The 24,089-nt window shown below is 40.7% G+C and overlaps 1 protein-coding gene across 1 annotated transcript in view; it reads left to right on the top strand.

The window, feature by feature from the left end:
• The first annotated feature begins 23,507 nt into the window (after positions 1 to 23,507).
• IQGAP2 (IQ motif containing GTPase activating protein 2) overlaps positions 23,508 to 24,089 on the top strand; it is a 105,773-nt gene continuing 105,191 nt past the window's right edge. The window contains exon 1 of the mRNA XM_065407024.1: positions 23,508 to 23,664. Within this exon, the coding sequence (XP_065263096.1) occupies positions 23,512 to 23,664 (153 nt within the window). The 5' untranslated portion in view covers positions 23,508 to 23,511. The remainder of the gene's footprint in view (positions 23,665 to 24,089) is intronic.

Here is a 24,089-nt window from a genome sequence, read left to right as displayed (position 1 = left end):
GAACTTCAATACCTGCCTGTGGTGGTGGTTTTGGGAGGCTTGGTGATCTGGATGGCTTTTTGGGGTAAGGGCTGGGTCTGCAAGCAGATGAGTATCTTAATTTCTTCTGCACAGGAGAAAGCTCACTGATACATTTCAGTAAGTTTCCTGTCCTTACCCCTATTGAATTCTGGGAAGCCCACCCATATCAGAAGGCCCTTCACCCAGCCTAAGGGGAGGAGCCACTAAAGCAAGGGTTCAACTAATTGTGTGGGACAACAAATGATTAAACAGGAGTGAGGGTTACAGGGCCATAAGCAGGGATTCTGAGAGGGACGCAGAGAACCCCAGACAGTGCCCACTGCACCTCAAAGGTGTCTAGAGAGCCAGCAGATGCTGCCCAGAGGAACTCTGATGGGATACGTGAAACAAGGGAAGAATGGAAATAAGCCCTACAGTCACAGAGCATCTCCCCTTCCCCTCCTTACAGCTTACTGGAGGCAGAAACCAGACCTCCGAGGCAGCCTGGGAATGGCCATACCCTTACACTGTCTGTTTGTGGCTGCCTCCAGTAGTTGCAGGCAGGATCCAGTGCTTTGGAGACCACTATTGCTCTGACTCTGAGTTGTAGCAGAGCCAGTGGAAGAATAGTCATTTCATGTTCCCTTTTTCTCCCCCTGGAGTAGGGAAGTGTGTGTGTGTGTGTGTGTGTGTGTGTGTGTTGTGGGGCTCTCCATGAAAAGGGCAAAGTAATTGGTAATGGATTATATTAAGCCTTTTCTATATTTGACTGTGTACCTTTGAAGACACGAACTTTGAACAGGCATGCTCTTCCCCTGCGCTGCTCTCTCCCCACCATTTGAATAGTTTCTTTCACAATATAGTAAACAGCATAAAGTAACAACAACAAAATCATGATTATTACAGTGCAGAACTCCTAAAATCTACTGTAGTTGAATCTAAATATAAAAAAATTCTTGTGTGCTCAAAATTAGGAGAAACTGAATTATTACAACTAAGATATATATCCAAATAAAGCTATTAACGAAGCAACCCATTTTGATTGTTTCAGTTTGCCATATGAACAAGATGTAAGATATTTTTAATAAAAGATCATGGTCTGATGTGGCCTATAAAGAAATGAGTGATCAAGTTGCATCTGAAGTGTGTGAGGCTTACTTTTTTAACCTTTCAAACAAGATAAATGTTGAACAATACAGGCAATTTATGAAAGCATTAACAATGTATTCTTCAGCTTTTGTGTTAATTGTTGACTTGGTATAGCTGTGTGCGCTCTGCTAAAGGGTGCTCTGATTTCAGCTTCTTGCCTCTTTTTAAAGATCTTGTTCTACTTTCCAAAACTACTTCAGAAAAATGTGCTTGGACTTAAGACAAATAGTCTGTTTAGATATGCACGCTGAGACTCCTGACAGTAATTACAGCCACTCCTTGCTAGCAGGCATTGCTGAGGCTGTGTTAGTAAAGAGGCTGTGCTTCAATGCCAGTGGTACAAGGATCCTTCCCTCCCTCCCTCCCTTCCTCTCAAGTCCAGCACACTGGCCCACCTTGCTCCTCTCCTCTGCTGAGGCCCCCTTCAAACTCCTGAGGGTAGTGGTAAGGCTTCACATTGCCCAATATAATTCATATCCTTCTGACAGTTCATCTCCTGGTTTCCCCTTATCTATCTGCTGCTGTGGTTGGCTCTTCCTGCTCCCCCCTTTGTTGACAGGAGTGGTGGTAGTTAGACTCCTCTTCCTTTTGGCAATAACGGATGGTTCTTGCAGCCTGTTACTTCTCCCCAGCACCAGTGGAGGTGTGGGCACCCCCATGCTACCTCTGTCACCACTTTGCATATAATGTTTCACGCTCTTTGAAATTGATTGGATTGTTTTAGCGTCTGGCAGATCATTTGTACTAAAGCTAGCAACTCTGGTTCCAGCAGAGGCTCCCTTCCCTTTTAGGTATGTCTACACTGCAGTGTAAGCCTAGGGTTCAAACTCAGGCTCGAGCCTAACCCTCCATCCCCCCCCTTTTGTCTACACACAGATCATGCTAACCCAGGACTCAGATGCAGGCTCACAGGGGTGGAGGGTCTGAGCCTTAATCAAGCCAGGACCCAGGATTCAAGCCCTGTTGGTTTGCAGTGTAGACACAGTCATACTGGACTCATGTTCTGGGAGTCCATCAAAAGTATCCCACAAGCAGGCTGACTTTGTCCTCTGGACAGTGAGTTTTCCACCATGAACAAAAGGCTAGAGCAGCCATGTTTTGGGAGGGCAGTAGGAAGTCTAGGATATGGGCTATTGGACTCGTACCTTCATAATGCAGTTTAGATACAGGAGTTGCATGTTAAGACCCAGGGTTCAACATTTCCTAACCTGGTGTTACAAGTGAGTGCAGATGCTCAAGCCATAGGTTAACAAACCCAGGGTCTGCTAACTTGAGTTCTACTGACCCTGGGCTTACATTGCTGTGTAGACATACCCTTATTACTAGCTGTCATGGTTTGAAACAGCCGGATGGTGCTCTCAACCTCTCTCCTACAAAGCCCTAAAGCCCTGATTGGGTAACAGTCAGTTTCCTCAGGCTGCAATTATATTGATGAGGGTCTATTTAAAAAGATAGATATACACTCATGAATAATACAGGAAAGTGGATTATAGCTTTTGTGGTGTTTTTAAAGTTATATCTTATTAGTATTATGGTAGCAGATTGCAGCCTCATTCTGCTAGATCCCGTACAGACTTATAATAAGAAACAACCCCTGCCACCAAAGACCTCACCATTTAAATGGAAAAGAGACTACTAAGGGGGGATATGATAAATGTCTATAAAATCGTGACTGGTGTGGAGAAAGTAAATAAGGAAGTGTTATTTACTCCTCATAACACAAGAACTAGGGGCCACCAAATGAAATTAATAGGCAGCAGGTTTAAAACAAAGAAAAGAGTATTTTTTTCACACAGTGCACAATCAACCTGTGGAACTCTTTGCCAGAGGATATTGTGAAGGCCAAGACCATAACAGGGTTCAAAAAAGAACTAGATAAATTCATGGAGGATAGGTCCATCAATGGCTGTTAGCCAGGATGGGCAGGGATGGTGTCCCTAGCCTCTGTTTGCCAGAAGCTGGGAATGGGTGAAAGGATGGATCACTTGATGATTACCTGTTCTGTTCATTCCCTCTGGGGCACTTGGCATTGGCCACTGTCGGAAGACAGGATACTGAGCTAGATGGACCTTTGGTCTGACCCAGTATGGCCATTCTTAAGTTCTTATGTTCTTAAGTGAACTGATGTGGAGACAGGGAAGAGCAGATTCTCTCATCAAAATAGCAACTTAAGTCACTTAGGCCTTTGTATAGTGATAGAAGTTAACGAGCTCTGATGTTTCACTAATTAACACAATCAGTGTGTCTAGGTAGTTAATAGGGTTGGCTGTGATATAAATTGACTTAGAATATTTTTGCTTCAGGTTCACAGAAGTAGATTTTTTGGGGTTATTTTTGTTTTTGAGAGCACTTCAAATGAAGTCAGACTGATGTTCTACACTCTAATTAGTTAATTGACTACTTGGGGTGTGTGCATGAATTTAAATTTGACTGCTTTTGGAGGGGCATGTTAAACACATGATGTTATGAGGATTTACAGTAAACCCTTGCTATAACAAACCCCTGGGGATCCAAGCCATTTGGCCATTATAGTCAGGGGTTCTTTTATAGGAAAAGACAGGGCGGGAGACAGCTTCTGGAGTTGGGGGATGTCTGTGACACTACTGATTATTGGGGGGGCTTGTGCCCCTGTTTACCCCCCCCCCCTTGTGCACACCCCTTTTGACTGTTTTTTGCTAACTGAACTTTGCAAAATAGAAGTGGGAAAACCAACAATTTAAAATACTCAAATTTTGTTTTTTCCACTTACAATATACTAGTAAAATGCGACTTTTTTTTTTAAATTTATTATTGGAGCATCTTCAATATTATTGGTGGAGAGTAACTTTATGTGGATTATAATGAGGTTTATTAAACTGCCAAATAGTGAGTCTATTCTCCTAAAGAAGGAGGTTGATCTTATGATTAAAATCTGGCACTGGTAGTTGGGATATCTAAGTTCCAGTCTTGGGTCTGACACAGGTTTGTTGTGTGACCTCAGGTAAGGCAATTTACCTGTGTGCTTCCATCTTTGTTATAAAATGAGAAATAATATTTACCTATTTCTAATGGACATTGTGAAATTAACTTTCGTGTTTGTAAAGTGCTTTGAGATCCTGAGGAGAAACTGTAGGAGTATTATTCCTTACCATGCCACTAAGATGGACTGTATTGGTTGAAACAATTGGCAGCAGTTCTGTTTTTAATGTTTCCTTTCTTTGCAGCTCCTAACGCTGAGAATTGGCAGCTCTGAAAGTTAGGAAAGCTTCTGGGCCTTTCTGGAGTCCAGGACTGCAATCTTGATTTTTTTTAATGGATGTAGCTGCATAGGCTGCAAAGCAGTTCAGATATTTTCCCCATAAAAATGCTTGTTACTAATGTGTCATTCATAAAAATATGACAGAAATAAAATATATAGTCACTGATTGGGAAGAGAGCTTCTTTTTTCAGGTTTAAATTGCTTTCAATTTAATTAGATGTTCCCTTGCTCTTGAATTATGAGAAGGGGGGCAGAGTGCTTGACTTTGACTTTATCACAGTATTCATTACTTTATGTATACCACTAACAGTCTCCTTTCTCCAAGCCGTCTTAATCTCTTCAAACTTCCCTGGGAGTGTTTTCATGCCTATAACTTCTGTCGAGACTCTTTGGACCTGTTGGGTGGGTTTGTTTTTTTCCCCCATTTGTTTCTGCTGTACCTTTTTTTCCCCCAGATCAGATAACCATAAATGAATATGTGCCGTTACATAAGGCAATTGTGTATCCGTATTGTTCTTTACCTATCCTAACCTTTTGTTTACTGCTGTGGCACACTAACAGAGTGCTTCCATTGAGCTATCCACAATAACTCTTGGATATTTTTCCCTAAATGGCTACTGTTAATCTTAGAACGCAGCAAAGTATGAGTAGCTCAAATTGTTTTTTTCCCCCCATGTGAGCTACTTTGTATTTGTAAACACTGAAGTTCTAGCCTGGCAGTGTCCTGTTGGTTTAAATCCTTCTGGAATTCCTTGAGTAACCTAAATAATACTGTGTACTCAGCAGATTTTACCACCTCCTTATTCACCCACTAATATTGACAAATATATGAATTTAGATCGCAGTCTCTCCTGGGGCAGAATTTTCTTTTGTTGTGTATACAGTATTTAGCACTGTGGGCCTGGAGGCCCCAAATAAGAGATTGAGGTGCTATCCTAAAACAAATGTATTAATCGCTGGCACCATTCGGAATTATTGGGTACTACATGTTAACCTATGACGTATTGAAAACTGGCTATTTATTTCTGCCTTTTTTTTTTTTAATTTTGTATTTTAACCTAGCTTCTGAACCATGACTCTTTTCAAACATCACTCCATGACTACTCTAGTTTCGTTAATAACCTCTTATGAGGGACTTTGACGGGGGCCTTTTTCAAAGCCTAAATAAATCTGTTCTCCATACTTTTTGTTAACACTTGAGAGAATTCTAGTAGGCTGGTCAGGTTTGATTTCCTTTTACAAAAGAGATGTTTGTGTGGGTGTCTTATAACCCAGTTATTTTCACAATCTGTTTACCTGGTAACAAAACAGGGTTCCCCAGTCTGTAAGTTCCAGGATTTAGAAGTACATTATATTTGTTTCCTTCCAGTTGTTTGGCACAATAAGTGATTTTGAGACTTGCATGGTATGTATCTGATGTATGTCATTCCTATGTTCTAATTTGGTTTTCTGTATTTTTTTCCTTAGCCGAATTGGGGTGTTTTTTTTATTCCAAACTTTAAATGTGGTCTGTAAAATATATGAAATCTACCTAGGATTAGCAGTTATTCAGGACTTCTAACTATATTGAAGCATAGACTAAATTTGTGCTAGCAAAGAGATTTTCAGTCCACCATGAAGATTTATATAGAACATGAGAAATTACTAATAACATTCTTATTGAGTTGCATCTGGCTACTTCAAAACATTATATACAGCAATATTTAAATAAGACATGAAAATTGGAATGACAAAGCTGCTTCTGCAGATCAAAAATTCTGTAAAGGGTCTTTAAAACATCAAATGGCTACCAGAGTTTTCTCTTGTGGATCATTTTAAGAATACAGCCTGTCTGGTCTACCATGAACAGCAGGAGATAGTTTCTCTTCTGAGCAGTAATATATAAATTCTGATCCCTCGTTGCCAGATTTCCCCAGAAGGTGATGCCATCTGAAGGAAAATTAAACTTGTAAGTTTATGGAGGGGAGGGTACGATGAGACTGCCTACAATGGCACATAGATGATCTGTGATGACTAGCAGCAAATATCTCCAGTGGCTGGTGATGGGACACTAGATGGGGAGGGCTCTGAGTTACTATAGAGAATTCTTTCCCAGGTGTCTGGCTGGTGGTCTTGCTGACATGTTCAGGGTCTAATTGATCACCATATTTGGGGTTGGGGAGGAATCCCTCCCCCCCCCCCCCCCCCGGGACAGATTGGCAGAGACACCTTTTTTCTTTTTTTTCCCCCCTTCACTTTCCTCTGCAGCATGGGGCACAGGTCACTTGCAGGTTTAAATTAGTGTAAATGGTAGATTCTCTGTAACTTGAAGTCTTTAAATGGTTTGAGGACTTCAGTAATTCAGCCAGAGGTTAGGGGTCTATTACAAGAGTGGGTGGGTGAGGTTCTGTGGACTGCAATGTGCAGGAGGTCAGACTAGAAGATGGTCCCTTGTGACCTTAGTCTTAGTCTGAGTCTTACTGTAACTTAAACAATATTTCTCAACAGTAGTTGTACATGCTTTTGGGTATATTGAGACAGGCTGGAGGCCAAACACCTTCAGCAACCTGAGAAATATGGACAACTAGTAATACATTAAACTTGTACCTCTTTATTTTATACCTGCATACATAGATCTTTTAAATAATTCTTTTGAAATTAAAACAAAAACCTTGTCAATGAACACTTTGGTCCCCCATGTCTGGTTATAATGTTTCAGCTCAAACAGCTCTGCTTCTTCTATGCAGACTGAAGTTCTCTGCTAACACTAGTACACTCCAAGTGCAAAAAGCTATTTTGGGTCTTCTGAATAGCAAGTTTCCTGATTGGCAGGTTTGGTTTCTTCAGTGGGTTTCATCAAAATACATGTTATTTGGGACCTCCTAACAGCCTTCTCTAAAACCTTTATTTTCAGCAGATTCTGTTAGTAATTATTTATTACATATAGTGTGTCCAATGCAATTGGGTACTCTGCAGAACAAAAAGACACAAATGTACCATTTAACTTTAGATGTGATGTGAGTGTTAACAATAAGGGAACTTGAGTGAGAGAGGAATAAGGGTTAGTTATAAGATCATTTTCCATTTATGGTATATGGACATGTTAATGGCTTGTTAAAAAAAATAAAACTTTTTTTCTGCAATTTAATTGACACTGAAGAAGCTGGTTTTTTAGAAGGCAAGAGGGTTGTGGCCTGGCAAATTTACCTAGTGTAGATTAATGTGAAATGCTAACTCTCATTTTTCCTGGGGGTGTGAACCACATTATACAAGCCGAGCTTGTAACTGCAGAAGTCAGTTTTAGAAAAAATTCAAACTGCAGTAGCACCTATAAACAGGGCTGGCTCCAGGCACCAGCCCAGCAAGCAGGTGCTTGGGGCGGCCACGGGGAAGGGGCGGCATGTCGGGCTCTTTGGCGGCAATTCGGCGGCGGGTCCTTCGGTCCCTCTCAGAGGGAAGGACCTGCCGCTGAAGAAGAAAGCGGCGTGGTGGAGCTGATCGCGATCGCGGCTTTTTTTTTTTTTTTTTCCCCCGCCGCTTGGGGCAGCAAAAACCCTGGAGCCGGCCCTGCCTATAAAAGGGACATGAGAGACAGACCACAGTGCTGTCGTACTGAATTCTTTGCCCACACTGGAACTGTCTCTTAGGCCAGGTCTGTGCAAGAAACTTTTTACCCATAAAGCCAAATGCAACATTTCTATACCGGTGAAAGCACGGGTACAGATGCATTTATACCAGCATTAAAGTGCTTTTGTTGGTATAGTTTGTTTTTGCTCGTTGAACTAGTATAACTACACCAACAAAACTTTTTAAACATAGACTAAGACAAAGCTTCTCTCCAATCCAAATTTAAGGTGGCTTTTTCCCTTTCAGATTAAGCTAACTTTCACATTTTCACATGAGGATGCCATGTGATTTATGTGGGTGCTACTGGTTAATTAGAAAGCCATTAGATCAAATTTTGATACTGTCAGACATCTTGCACATAAGGCCTTCTGGAGATCACTCACCATCCAGTGCCAACACAGTAAAGGAAAGGCTTGAGCTTCTGCTGCCACTCTTTGGCTTCAATCCATGTTGTTCGTAAATACTCCTTAAAAACAAATCTAGACCCTGAATGAAGAAGCATGATAAAACATGCATTGCAACCACCGAGTCTTGTTAACTCTGTTACATGCACCCTACCTTTCTAGCTGCCTGGGATATGATCAACTTGGCTCTGTCCTTGGTCCCCTTCTTGTTTCCGTCTACACCTTATGTCTGGGTAATCTTGTATGCACACAAAATTCAACTACCATCTCTGTGCTGAACACTCACAGATCTGCCTCTCTACTCCATACCTTTCTTCTGTCCAAACTAAAATCTCCGCCCCCTCTGACATCTTCTGGATGTCTAGCTGTCGGCTCAAACTCAAAATGACTAAAACAGAACTCTTAATCTTCCAGGCCCAAGCCCTCCCTGCTACCTCCTTTCTTGGTTACTGTGACATCACCACCATCTTTCCTCAAAAATAACAGGAGTACTTGTGGCACCTTAGAGACTAACAAATTTATTAGAGCATGCTCTAATAAATTTGTTAGTCTCTAAGGTGCCACAAGTACTCCTGTTATTTTTGAGGATACAGACTAACACGGCTGCTACTCTGAAACCATCTTTCCTGTCATTCGAGCCCATAACTTGGGATCATTTTTGGCCTTGGGCCTCTCTACATCAAGTCTATGTATAAATCTTGCAGATTCTTTCTGCATAAGAAATAAGATACGGGCTTTTCTACCCATCCCCATACCTAAAACTCTCATCCAAGGTTTCATGATAACACATCTATGTTACTGCAAATACTCTTCTTTGACCTTGACAATTACAATCTTGTTTCACTCTAATCCATTCAGAGTCCTGCTGCAGAGATCACTTTCCCAGCCCATCGCTTTGACCATGTCACTCTTCTCTTTGCATCCCTCCACAGGTTCTCCCTTCTTTATTGCATCAAACAAAAACTGTTTGTCACTCTCAAGGCCCTTCTTTGGCTTAATCTCATTGTATGTATAGTCTCTTACTTGCTATCAAAATGTCAACTCCCACCTGTGACTAGCCCATGCCTCCAACCTCTATCAAACAGGCATCTTCATGCTTTCTTCCATGCTGACCTTCAGTAGGTCCTGTTTCTCTTCCTCGCTCCAAACCATCCTCCTCACATCCCTTCTTGAACCTCTCCCATGATGCCTACAAAGAACTTGACACCAGTTAGGCCGGTGGTGTGCTGATACCACTGCCTATCATGCTGACCAATGCTGTCTCACTGTTTTCGTTGTACTCCCCTGTCTGTATCCATCTACTGTCTTATACTTTGATTCTCAGCTCTTTGACACAGGAACCATTTTTGTTGTTGTTTCTATAAGTGCTTAGCACAGTGGGGTTCTGGTCCTTAATGAGGGCTCCTACTCACTACGGTAATACAAACAAAAAATTATAACAATCTCCCAAGTTGACCCCAAGAAACCACCCCAGATTTTTAAGATCTTGAAAATAAGTTACCTAACTCCCCCCCCAAAATGTTGCTGTGGCATCTTAACATTTAATTTAACATAATTTCATTGATACTCCTAACTCAATCATGCCTAATCAGCTGGCCTGCTGACTGCCATTCTTGCAGCTAGGAAGAACTAGATAAGGCTTCCTCTGGAGCTACTCATTGTGGTTTCTTTATCTACTACTGCACTGCGAACTCCACTCCAGTCCTCCCCCCTCCTTCCTTTGCTTCCTCCCCACGGTCTTTGCTGCCTTGCCAGCATTTCTTCCCAGCCCTTGGCAGCTTGGAGTCAAGCCAAGAACAGGAAAGTAAGAGGGGCCTCATGATGATGCAGACTCATGGCTTGTTAGTGTTGAACCCTGTTCAATATATTATCTTCGAGAACTGTTGCTGAATTTGATGGGCATGATATGAAACACTAAATTTTAATGTCACTGCATATCTGAAAAGGTAGCAAAATGAAATCTTTTACAAGAGTTGCATGAAAGTACTTGTTTAATTGTAGAGATTGGAGCGTGCAGTGAAATGTGCAAGTGCATATTGCTATAAACGGGAATGGTGACTGCAGATGCTAGAAGGCTCTGTACCTTTTAGTTATTAAGTGCTGAGTAAACAAGGCTTGGCTTTATCAGATGACTTGCTGACTGAGACAGCAAACACAGGCCTGGATGGGCCATCCTAAACTTTAGAACAGTATTCTGAGTGGCAGTTTACAGTCTGAACTCTAATCACTAATTAACCCACATAGAAGCACAGTGGGATAAAACAGATTAAAATAGCAAATAGTTTCTGTGCTGCCACCTTGTGAACTTGGATTTTGTAACTGTATCCTCAAGATTAAATTTGTAGATGTGGCAGCAAAAGCCTGGCATGAAAATATAATGTATATAAGTTGTCACTTATTTTTAATATACTGCACACAGGACCTAATTCTCCACTGTCTTGCATCTTATGTAATCACTTATACCTGTGCAAGTTGAACACATAGCATAAAAAAATGCTACCTCAAGAGAACCATACTGTTATGCTAATATTGCGTGGGTGTGATTGGCTAAACAGGATGCCAGGTAATGGAGAATACAGCCCATAATAGTCAATGCTTTCACATGCACAATGTGTATATATGCACTACTAATAGATTCCTTAAATATAGTTTTAAACTATTGTATCAAGGTTGAAATGCAAAGCATTCTTACTAGTACAAGTTAGGGTACTTCAGCAAGAGTAAAATTATAAGTATTATAATTTTTCTTAGGAAGACTCAGATAGGTGTGGTAGAGATTAAAGTTCTAAACTTGCCCTGTATTAAAACAAGATTTTTGGGAGTGTAATAAGTCATAGCATTCTCTGCTCCACTGCCTAGGCATGAAATATCAACTGTGCCTTGCATAAGGCCCTATTCTGTGTCCTGTGTTGAAGAACGGAGTTAAGGAGTTCCGATAGATTCGGTAATGCTGAAAATACAGCACAGTTGTGCCCTTGTCCTAAAGCCATGTCTTCAGATTATTTAAAATACACATGCACTAGCCAGTATGGGGATGCTATAGGAATTAAATTCTGAAGGGTTAGGTACTTTTGATTATGTTTCTGGAATAGTGGGAGGACAGGTATAATGAAGAGGTGAAGTGTCATCCGCATACCCTGTATTAGTCACTTCCTTCCTCGTCTCCTTATTAATAGAACAACATTCAGTTGCCAGATATGCAACTGATTGGAGTCCAAACTGTGAATACCCAGTCTGTGTATAGTTGACACTTGTCTGTGGAAATCCATATGCATTTAAAAAGGGGAAAACAACAAAATAGCTTTGCATGCTAACCTCTGCTACTGTTTGTTGTCTTCTAAGAAGAGGATTTTTAAATAGACTGTGAACTCCAAATAATCACTGTAAGTTTATCTCCAGGTCAGACACATTTCACTTCATCACAGTATGTGTGCTCGCCTCATCAGAAAACAGACCAAAAAGATGGTGGTGGTCAGCTATGAACATTCTAAAAAGGAATGGGGGTGGTAATTAATCTTTTATATTATTTTAGTAATTCTTCTAAGTAACAACTCGGTATTTATTTGGCTACTGATCTTTGTACTCTTCGTGCTTCATTGAAGCTGCCTACTAAAACGCATGAAAATATTTATGGTCTTGGTAACACATATTAAAGAATAACTCAAAATACATTTTGTTTTTAAAGTACAAAGCAGTTCAGATAATGTAGCAATATTTAATATTTGCCACAAACATGTTTATTGCTTTGAGCTTGCATCCAGCACTTGTCTTGATGCCCAATGCTGACCGTTAGATGTAACAATTCAAATGCAGTTATGCCTTTGCAGTGCCCTTTTTATTTACCAGAGCACAAATTAAGAACAGTATATTTTCGTAATCAGTTAAGTTTATGATGATGTCTTAGTGCTTCTAGTTACTCCACCAACTCTCCTCTTGTCTGTTATGACTTTTTTTTAAAAAGTACATGCCTTTTCCAAGTGTAAGCATGACCTCTCATGTTACTTCTATATTGCACAGTAAAACCTAGAAACCGGAATCTTTTGCAGTGTGGCACTCATAAGGTCTGGCATAGAGGTAATCACTGTTACTATGGCAGGAATTCACTAACTTTTTGATGTCTTCTGATTTATGGTGCCAAGAATAAAAAGCATTGTACTGTAGATAGAAGCTCAGCACTTAGTCCTGTCTGTCTGTCAGTGGCTTTGTATCAATTACATTTTTGGAGTCTTTCGTCTTGAGGATTAGGTGGTGTACAGTATCTAAAAAGGCAAATTCTTCTGTCTCTAAACTGACAAGTACTGTAGTATGCAGAATATAAGAACTTTTGTATTCTAAAGATAGCTTTCTGTTTATTAAAACATGTATTGTATGGGAAATATATGATTACATTCCTTTAAAAAAAAATTAGATACGGTTGCTTCTATCAAAGTCCAATGTGCAAGGTTAATAAAAACCTAGTTATTCATCTTTTCCACACCTGGTTTAGATATTCAAGAAGGAATAATTTCAGCAGATTTTAAAGATGAACCAAAATGATTTCATTTAAATAAATATTAAGCTGTATTGGTTGAATAGATCTAGACTTAAGTTAGAAATATACTTTTAAAATGCGAGAACTGAAAACCCCCTCACTTACCTACCAAGCTCAGAGTTCAAGCCCTTAAGATTGTTTCCTGTTACAGTTGATGGAATCACTGATTCCCTCAGGTAGTGTAAAGATGACAGCTCTTCCTCTGCATTAGATGTTAATGTCATTGATTGTCTGGAGGCAAAACATCCTTGAACTCTGATCTTTCCAGAGAAATAGGCTTTTTATGTACCATTTTGTTTGTTTAATCTCTTGAGCTATATGTGATAGTTACCTTAATGATGGCTAGGCATACACTTGCAGGGTGAAATACTGTACCTCCTGCTATGGTACACCCCTTACACCAGCCCTTGCCGGTGTTGGGGCTTGTAGAGCCTCTTCTGCTATCCCAGCCGCTTTACTTGACATACAGGAGCTGAGAATCCTGCCTTCAAACTCCCTTCTCCTTTTTGCTAGATGTCCTTACTGTGGTCACTTATTTCAGATTTGGAACTAGGATGACCACAGATTCTAAGGCCAGAAGAGACCACAGTGAGCATTTAGTCCGACTTCCTGCATATCATATGCCAGAGACCTTCCCTGAATTATTTCGTTTTGAACTAGAGCAAATATTCTAGAAAAACATCCAATCATAATTTTAAAATTGCCAGTGACGGTGAATCCACCATAACCCTTGGTAAATTGTTCCAATGGTCAGTTCCTCACTGTTGAAAATGTATGCCTTATTTCTGGACTGAATTTGTCTAGCTTTAAATTTCATCCATTGAATCTTGTTGTACCATACTGTGTATAGTACCCTTGATTTTAGGCAGTGCTTAATTTGTAATGAAAAGTGCTGGGGCTCAAGCAATTTTTTACTTTAACTGACGTGGCAACCCCAGAGGTGCTCGGGCTATGAACTGCCAAGCCTAGAGGTGCTAGGGCTCAGCCCTGGCAAGCCTTGGCACAAATTAAGCACTGATTTTAAGAAAAGTCTAGGGGCTCCAAGCCAAGCTTTGTTTGGGCTGGGCTTCTCTTACTGTAGTCACAGAGAAATGCAAATAGTCAAACATCCTGTATTGCACTGTGACTCCACCTTTCATAGAAGATTAGGGTTGGAAGAGACCTCAGGAGGTCATCTAGTCCAACTCCCTGCTCAAAGCAGGACCAAACCGGGCCTTAAAAACCTCCTAAGGATTGAGATTCCATCACCTCCCTAATTTACCCATTCCAGTGCTTCACCACCTTCCTAGTGAAATAATTTTTCCTAATATCCAACCTAGACCTCCCCCACTGCAACTTGAGATCATTGCTTCTTGTTCTGTCATCTGACACCACTGAGAACAGCCTAGTTCCATCCTCTTTGGAACCCCCCTTCAGGTAGTTGAAGGCTGCTATCAAATCCCCCCTCACTCTTCTCTTCTGCAGACTAAATAACCCCAGTTCCCTCCACCTCTCCTCATCAGTCATATGCCCCAGCCCCCTAATAATTTTTGTTGCCCTCTATGGACTCTCTCCAATTTGTCCACATCTTTTCTGTAGTGGGGAGTCCAAAACTGGACGCAGTACTCCAGATGTGGCCTCACCTGTGCCAAATAGAGGGGAATAATCACTTCCCTGGATCTGCTGGCAATGGTCCTACTAATGCAACCCAATATGCCGTTAGCCTTTTTGGCAGCAAGGGCACACTGTTGACTCATATCCAGCTTCTCGTCCACTGTAATCCCCAGGTCCTTTTCTGCAGCACTGCCGCTTAGCCAGTCGGTCCCCAGCCTGTAGCAGTGCATGGGATTCTTCCATCCCAAGTGCAGGACTCTGCACTTGTCCTTGTTTGAACCTCATCCAATTTCTTTTGGCCCAATCCTCCAATTTGTCTAGGTCACTTTGGACCCTATCCCTATCCTCCAGCATATCTACCTCTCCACCCAGTGTAGTGTCATCCACGAACTTGCTGAGGGTGCAATTCATCCAGTTCATTAGTGAAGATGTTGAACAAAACCAGCCCCAGGACCGACCCCTGGGGCACTCCACTTGATACCAGACTAGATGCTAACTAGACATAAAGCTGTTGATCATTACCCGTTGAGCCAAACGATCTAGCCAGCTTTCTATACACCTTATGGTCCGTTCATCCAATCCATAATTATTTACTTGCTGGCAAGAATACCGTGGGAGACCATATCAAAAGCTTTGCTAAAGTCAAGGTATATCATGTCCACCGCTTTCCGCATATTCACAGAACCTATACTAGTAATAGTTTCAGATCTGTTAAGGCCACAATGTTAGACTGGATTATGATGCTATATAGCAGAAATAAGGAAAATGTGTTCTGCAAAACCATGTGCGGAAATTCTGGTCTTGCTGACTGCCTAAATTGGCAAACGCTTCATGATGTTTGTTGATAGCCAAAAGTGTATCTGCTGCTTTTGTGTTGAAGAAAAATAACTGCTTTTGTCCTGTCCAATGTTCCATTATAATCTGTCCTCACTTAGCCTTTTTGTATTTGTAACTCATGCAGTAGTCAGCCTCCAAAAATAAAAATTTATGCTCACTGTTGAGTGCTCAAGAAAAACATTTTGAGAGCTCTCCACCAAGACAACCTTGATTTCTCGACTGCGGGAATAAAATTACTTTTAAAACTTCAAAGCTATCTACAAAAATTGGCACTGTCAAATGTGTATCTCACCTCTATATACTACAGCTCTCTCTTGCATTTAATGACAATAAAATTTGCATACAACTATGCACTCTAGTAGCTACATAAAGGGCAGGATAAGCAGCCACTTGAGAATGATCATATGGGGAATAAGAATGCAAGGCTGAATTCTGAACATTAGAGTTTCCTACCATGCAGCTCGCTGCACTCTGACAAGGCTACAGATGTGCCACCACGTACACGGACAGCATAGCTTTGATGGTTCTCACCCATAACATGTTCTTTCCCAAGTGCCCTAATTATGCATACTCGGTCTTTAACACTACCATTATTTTAAAGACATTTATGCATCTAACTTTATTTGGAAGACCATAACAAAGGAGAGAGGAAAAGATGGTGGTTGAATAAGCACATGGCCTCAAAGCAGGATTTTCAGGTCCTTGGATATGATGTAGATGCAAGCATCCAATAAGCCTTAATGGTCTCCAGGATTGCAAGAGAGACTGGTGACATCTGGAAGCAAATAGGCAAAAGTCTGTTCAGTTTACAGCAATGGGTAAAGAATACTAAAATAGTAAAGCGTAGGGCGCTTGTGTCTTCAGAAAACTTAGTGAGATTACATGAAAATGCCATCGTATATTAGTCTTTGGCTTTGGGGGGGAACCCCTCAAAAACTATATATCTGTTATTTCCTTCCATTATATCACATCATTCACCTGTAACTAAATCTGTGAAATGATTGTATTTGAATGTACTGAATGTATTTGTTGAGAAATGTTACAATTATTTACATAGGTATTAGACAAGATACTAATGATGAGCAGAGATATAGGTACCTAGATAGATAGACCAAAAACTCTTGCTTGCATATCAGTTCATGCTTTTTGCTTTCGGACAAATTGAGAACATGTTACGATATTATAAAATGCCAGGCTGACATTTCTGTGGCAGTACTAGCTACAGATAAGACTCTAAATATGTCTCGATATTGTATATGTATTTCTGCATATGTGGTTGAACAAATAAACTCTTGGCATCCACCTTGAAACTGGCGCAGATCATCAGCTGCAAACTATTGAAACTCTTACGATGGAGCTGTGACCACTTTAAACTAGCTGAGGCCTGGCCCCCGGTTCTCTTCTTTTGCTATTTTTTTCCATTTTACAAATACTTTAAAATAAGAAATGCCAAGATACATGCAGTCATATTTGTATCCTCTTCCCTATTGATCCCATGACCTTTCTCTTCTCCCTCCCTCCCCTACCACCAATCTCCTTCTTTTCACTGATATTGTAAGTTCTTCTGAGCAACTCCCATGCCCTTTTTATTGATCTGAGACACCTTATACACTTTTTGGCTGCCTGTCAGATTACAATGACAGTTTTGTTTATTATTCATATTTATCTTTCTCAGTATGTGTTCCCTCTGTTGCTCTGCTACTCTTTGTTCTAAAGATCTTTTCCATTTATCCTCAGCCCCTTTCCTCTCATGTGCTCTTTCTGGTGCTCCTTTCTGCCCCATTATCATTGCCAGGGGGACTCCCCAGAAGCAACAGGATGGCTCCCAGAGCACTGTGGGGGTCTCATCTCACTACATAGGGCAGTAGATGAGAGCCAAAAATATTTGATCCTTGTTGAACAGTGGGAACGAAGTAAAAAATGGGAAGAGCATGTGGGGAGAGGGAGGAGTTAAACACTACTTTCCTGGTGTCCCTGGTTTAGCAAGTCTTGGGATGTCCAGGCTTACCCACTCTCCACCCATTGATAACTTCTAGCCCCATTACCCATGGCTGCTATTACCCCTAAGTGATAAGAGCAGAGTCTTCATGAAGAATATAAATAATTACCTATTCCTACTCAAAGGCTGGCTTTATATTTCTATAGAAGTGGCTCCAGACCCGGTTCACCAATGTGTACTTGCACAGCTCTCAGAGTGGGTCCCTCAACCACCGAAAGGAAGGGAAGGAAAAAAAAAAAGGGAATGGGCAGCTGGTAGCTCGGGGACTGCACCAGCGCATCAGATCAGCCCACATGCTGGAAGGTGCACAGGGAAAAGTTTGCTCCCCCCACTGTGTTACTCCTGCATTCTTTGTGTGGACCTACTGCTGGCCATAAAAGGCATGCTGCTGCTGTGAGAGTGCTGTATTGCTCCGGTAGGGGATGGCATTGCATAGCTGTTTCCTTAGAAGCAAGCATGCTCAGGCTACTGCTGCTGACTAACCACCTTGAGAGCTGGCGCTGCTTGTTGTTACCCCATGGATGAGTATGTAGCCACTTTGGGGTGGAGAGAAGAGAGAGGCCTTTGGCCCTCTAAAGGGTTTTAGTGGATTTTGTGGCCCTCTACTATCGCTGTCACATGCTCTAAGTCTAAGTTTATGGGAGGTGGTAGGTTCCCAATTTCCATAGTTCACAGGGCCCCAAAATTCTTTAATTTGGCTTGGGTGGTGCAGTCTTTAATATTCTATTCAAATTCTTATGCTGCACCCATAGCAGAGTCGGTGTGTATTGCAACCTATTCAGGTGAGCTTTTCCTCTTGCATGCCGTTTTCGACCTGATGGTGGTGTCCCCTTTATTTATGTATTAATGAAGGGAAGCTGAAAGTGCGCCTTGCCCTTGGAATGGAAAGTGGTGAGGTTTGTGGCAATTCTTGAATCCTGCAGGAGTTTTCTCCAGATTTGAGCCACTCCCCCAAGAAAGCTCTGCTGCGCACACAAATAACTGTTAACTTTGAATAGACAATTCTGTTGTGCCCAAGGAGGGGAATTGTCACATGTGGTCCTTGTGTTAAAAATCCAGGTTGATCTTTTCAATATCCTGGGTCCCGATCATTAAATAACTTGAAGAGAAGGATTGAGTCCTAGAACTTGATGTGATATTATATAAGGACTCCGTATAAGGAACAGAGGATACATTTGATGAACTCATGGTAACCCATATTTAGGCTTGGCAGAATTCCATTTTAATTGTTCTATAATTTCAACAGAGATCCATGTTTATTTGTAAGCATTTTTTATTTTTATTGATTTTAGTTTCCAGTTTCACAGGAAATTGAGTGTGGGGGGGTGTTAAACAATAATTATTTAATGACTGTGTAGATATTGAGATTCAAAAAGTTAAAGCTTCATAACTGTTAAAACACCAATTGTCCACGTCACATAATGGATCTTCTAGAACTGGAAGGGACCTTGAAAGGTCATCGAGTCCAGCCTCCTGCCTTCACTAGCAGGACCAAGTACTGATTTTGCCCCAGATCCCTATGTGGCCCCATCAAGGATTGAACTCACAACCCTGGGTTTAGCAGGCCAATGCTCAAACCACTGAGCTATGTCAAAATATACAAAATAATTATCCTTAAATCAAACTCCAAGTTCTCAAGCAGCATTTTTCTTTTCCTGACTTTAAATTGATTGTCTATGGAAACACTTCTTTTTGTTTGTGTGTGCATGGTAAAATGGTGGACAGACATTTACTGGTGAAAATCCAATTCTTCCAACCCTACCCTTACTGCTGAGGAAGCATGCTATGTTTTGGACTAGTCACTTCCTGAGTGCTGGCTGACTAGAGTAAAAGTTCAAATTTGACCCTTCATTAACTCCCATTCATCAGTTGGCCAGCTCTATGTGCTGCTTATACAACTGTTTTAGAAGCCATAAGTCAGGAATAGCAAAAATGATCCATGGAAATAATTGGCCTCAGCAGAGTCTGTATTCACACTAACTCTGAGGCAAATGTAGTTTTTCTTATAGTCTTCTCCTGCTTTGGAGAAGACAAATAGTATGACACTTTGCTCTTGCATGTACATTTTTCCATGGTCATTAAAAAGTGATAACTCAAAAAACCTTGGCATGTATCCATACAGTATAAATATATTGGGTGGAACAGGGGGAAATATGTCAGTGAAACCATACTTTCCACTCAGTTTCGGCACTGCAGGCTGCAGTGCTTCTTAATGACACTGGTTCCATACAGTTTTGCCTGATACTGTCCAAGATCTATTGCTGGTTGTTTCCTGAAGAACTATTTGGATAGTCTTTGCCTCGGTGAAACCACTTTCATCTATCCTTTAATGAATCAAAATGCAACAGAATACGTCATCGTCTCATGAGTCTTTCTAACCTAAGACATAATGATGAAGTGTGCTTTTTCCATTCTGGGGTGAGAAATTGGCTGATTGTTTTTGAATCTTGGATTCCAACCTCAGTTTTCTGAACATCTAAACCTCTGGTGGACTGGCTGTTGTACAGTATGTGTGAACTGGTCTCTGACTGCCTTAGTGATCAGAAAGTGAGACAAACCAATGTCTAAAGCATCCTCTCCTCCCATCTGTAATCATGTTAACATCCCTATGGCAACAGGAATTGCTTAGGTGGAAAAATAATATTGAAGAAAGTACTGAATGTATTTGTAGCTCATTTTAATGTGACTTAACAGGGAACCCAGTATCACAGGGCCGGCCAGCTTGCTGAAGACCAACAGTGCTGTATGGAACACTGTTTTGAGAACCTCTAGTCTAATCTAAGTACTGACTTTCAAGACTCTATGCTAAGTTGTTCGTTTTTAATGTTTCAGTATAAATGTTCTGAGGGGTACTACACGTCAACTGTAACTTGTATTTTTTAATTATTCTAATAGAAATTAGCTAAAAGATTAGTTTGAAAACTTCATGAGGTTTAATTAGTCTAACATTTTAGATTTAATATAAACTAGGTATAGAGCAATAACTGATTACGGTTGGCAAAAATTGATTTTTATATACTTTTGATAATATCCGTGTTTTGTTTTTCAGATTTTCTATTATTGATTTTTACATTTTCACAGGAAATTGAGGGGTGTCAGATAATTATTCAATAGCAGTAGACATGGAGATTCAGAGTGAAAGCTTCATAACTTAAAACACAAATTGTCAAATATCACATCAAAATATACAAAGTAAATAGTCTTAAACTCTAGCATCATTTTTCTTTTCTTTATCTTCTCACATCCTCAGTTGCATAAGGCGTTCACCAGTTTCCACCATTTATTCTGGTCTTCTACTGGTCTGTTCGGGCTTCTGAGTGTCATGTTAATGGATTTGGCTTCTTTGTGCATTATTCTACATAATGTTTCTCTAGGTCTTCCCCCTTTTATCTTTCCAAGCGATGTCCATATTATAACTTGCCACAGAAGTCATTTTGGTGATGTCCTTAAAGCATGGCTTAAATAGGTCCATTGTTATCTTTCCATATTTGCTGTAGGTTGGTTTGCTCTCCTTTTTGAATTCCTAATATTGCAAGAAGTTATTTCCAGTGGACTGTGAAGAGCTTCCTCAGGCATTTACTTTGGAATGAGTTGATCTTCTTCTCAATTTCTTTCTTCTATTTCCATGACTCTGCTCCATAAACTGCTAATAACTTTTTTTTGAAGGTTTTTGTGTCAATGCCAGTTTTGAAATCTTTTCAGGTTTATGAAAGTTGTTTGCTGGTTTTGATATTCATTGTTTGACATCTAGCATGGCATCACCAGCATTGCACTTCTCACTTCTCTAGAAATGACGTACTATTTGTAGTGTTTCTTCATCCACTCTAATGGTTACTTTTGGGACATTGATAGCAATATATTTTGTCTCCCCCCCCCCCCCCCCCCCTTGTTGATGAACAAACCAACTTGTTCTGCTGTGTCTGCCAAAAGCGGTCTTGTCTTCCATTAAACAATAAGTTAGATCAAGGGTTCTCAAACTTTTTTTTTTTTTTCCCCGCGGACCACTTGAAAATTGCTGAGGGTCTTGGCGGACCACTTAATGATCTATCCAAATGTTGTTTGTACCATTAGCTAACTATTGTAAAGCGCTTTGGATTAAAGAGCTATATTTAAAAAAAAAAAAAAAAAAGTAATGGTTTTTTTTATTCTACAAATAAAAGCACACAACTCGTATTGTAATATCAGTGGTCTCGCCTTTCTAATGCGATGGATGTGCCCTCTCTCCCCCACAGTGGCAGACCCCAAGCTGGGGCTGGGAAAGAGGAGGGTCTCTCCCCAGCAGCTGCTGCCCTGGAATTGTGGGAAAGTCGCCTCTTTCTCTGGCCGCCACAGCCCTGCATGTCCCAAATTCCCCCCCCACCCCCTCTTCTCACCCCACTGCCCCCTCCCACCTATTCCCCCCAAGGCCGCCACCTCACTTTACATGTGCGTCTTCTCAGGGGCCAGGCACCTAATTAGTGGAGCCACACCTGCACAGCTCCGCTATTTAGGTGAGTGGCCCTTAATTCTCTCGTGTGTGGCCCCCCCCACGCGCGCACCTTAGAGAGAACTATCCGTGGACCACCTGAATGGAGCTCGCAGACCACAGGTGGTGCACAGACCACAGTTTGAGAACCTTTGAGTTAGACTAAACAGGACAATATTGTCAACAAAAACAAGGCCATCCAACTGTGCTTCATTCGTCCATAAAATTCCCTGATTGCCTTCTGCGGTTACTTTCCTCATGACAGTGCAAAACAATAGTGGGGACATAATACATCCTTGCCTTACTCTAGTTGTCACTGCAAACCATTAGCTGATATTGTCACAGTTTCTGACTGCACATTCAGCAGCATCATACATCCTTGATTATTTTAATTATTTTTGGTAGTGTTCCATAGAGTGCTATAATTTTCCAGAGACCGCCTGGGTATGCTGTCAAAAGCCTTCACGAAATCTATAAAATTTATCACGAGTTTCTTTCTGCTTTGTTTTATAGTATTTCTAACAACAACAAAATGGTCTGCCTGTGAGCTCAGTGGTCTAAAACTGCTTGTTCCTCTCTAAGTTGACTGTTTCCTGATACATACCAGGATGATGTTGCACATGATTTTCTTACTTAGTCTATCTGTAAACTTTTGATTTTTATCAATGGAAGTATTTGTCGGTTTGCATGAGTGGTGAAATTGACAGTTAAACATTTACCGATTAAAAAAAATCAAATCCTTCCAAGCCTACTAATTTAATATTATCATCTCTTTTAGAGGAAGGACTTTCATGCTGTTTACCACTGAACTATTTAGCCACTACAGTTGAGGTTCTTTGGGAACATGACATTTACATGGCTGTCTGTGTGTGTCTCTGTGTGTATTTGTCAGGCATAATGTTATAACTTGAATGGAAACAGCAAGAAAATACTTGCTGTTTAGTCAATAATGGCTTCACTGTAATGAGTGGTACCAAATATTTCATTAGCATTAATAAAGAACTGCAATACTATAGTAGGTGGAGGATAAAGAGCTGCATAACTGTTTCATGGTGATAGTGGATGTGAATTATCTTGATTTTTCCCAAACTCCTTATTTTTGTACTGTTAGACTATGATTCAGGAAAGCGTCCCTATTCAGAACAGCACTTAATCTCTTGCTTACCTCCCATTGAAGTCCATGGGATTTAACTATGTGCTTAAGTGCATTCCTGAATTGGGGTCTTAATGACTTGTGCACTCCTTTCTATTTTAGAAACAAGTCTGAATGGGACTAATCTGTTTTAAATGTTGACATTGCTCAAGATCTGAGGATACATTGAAGTGCACTGAGACCCATTGTAGCTTGGTACAACATTTAAAGTATCTTATTCTGAGTCAGAAGGCATAGTTCAGAAACTTTGACTCCGTTACCAAAGTATCCCTGACGCACAAGCTGTCATGGCTCCTTTTGTAGTAGTTTTGATCTGTGGTGCCAATGAGCACATGGGGAGCTCTTCTGTTGCTCTGTGCATGCGTCGGTGCTTTTACTAACACCTAAGAGGTGTGGAGTTGTTGTTTGTTGGTGGTTGTTGCAGTTGTAACTAAGTGTGCGAGCACATAATGGGATCACAGTTCTAATATACTGTACCATGTTAAAATTGCAACCAACAGAAATATGTAATTCTTGGCCGTGTGTTTTGTAGGTGGATGGAGGTCTGTTTGGCTGAAGAACTGCCACCCACTACTGAATTGGAAGAAGGGTTAAGAAATGGAGTTTACCTGGCCAAACTAGCCAAGTTCTTTGCCCCTAAAATGGTCTCTGAGAAGAAAATCTATGATGTGGAACAGACACGATATAAGGTAACAGGTTTCGTTGGCTGTTGATTAAAACCGAGAGTTAAATATTTGTTGCTCCATCTTTCCCACTCTTTGTTTTAGCACTGGGCGTTGCAGAAAGCTAATGAGTACTTGTTTCTATCATGTTAATATTTTCTGCATCAGTAGACTGTGTTGTGTCCTAATACATATGGAATTCTACTCCTAGTTTCACTTTTTAAGATCGTTGTATCTTTAGTTAGGAACATTACTCTACTCTTACCTTTCTTTCTCCCACCAGTTGCACACACACATTACTGTATAACTCCCCATAGTCCAATGAAGGAGTGACTATGATCACCAGCTGGGACATGAACTTGTAACACTGAAGAGCAGGGAGGCAATATGATAAAATAGGAATAACTACTATACAGAAAAAACATGATAGCTGTACTTAAGGTTTTTTAAGA

The sequence above is a fragment of the Emys orbicularis genome, chromosome 6 (assembly GCF_028017835.1).
Source record: "Emys orbicularis isolate rEmyOrb1 chromosome 6, rEmyOrb1.hap1, whole genome shotgun sequence".
In the NCBI taxonomy this organism is placed as follows: Eukaryota; Metazoa; Chordata; order Testudines; family Emydidae; genus Emys; species Emys orbicularis.
The sequence above is the reverse complement of the archived record's forward strand: the minus strand, read 5'-3'. Positions and strand labels throughout refer to the sequence as shown.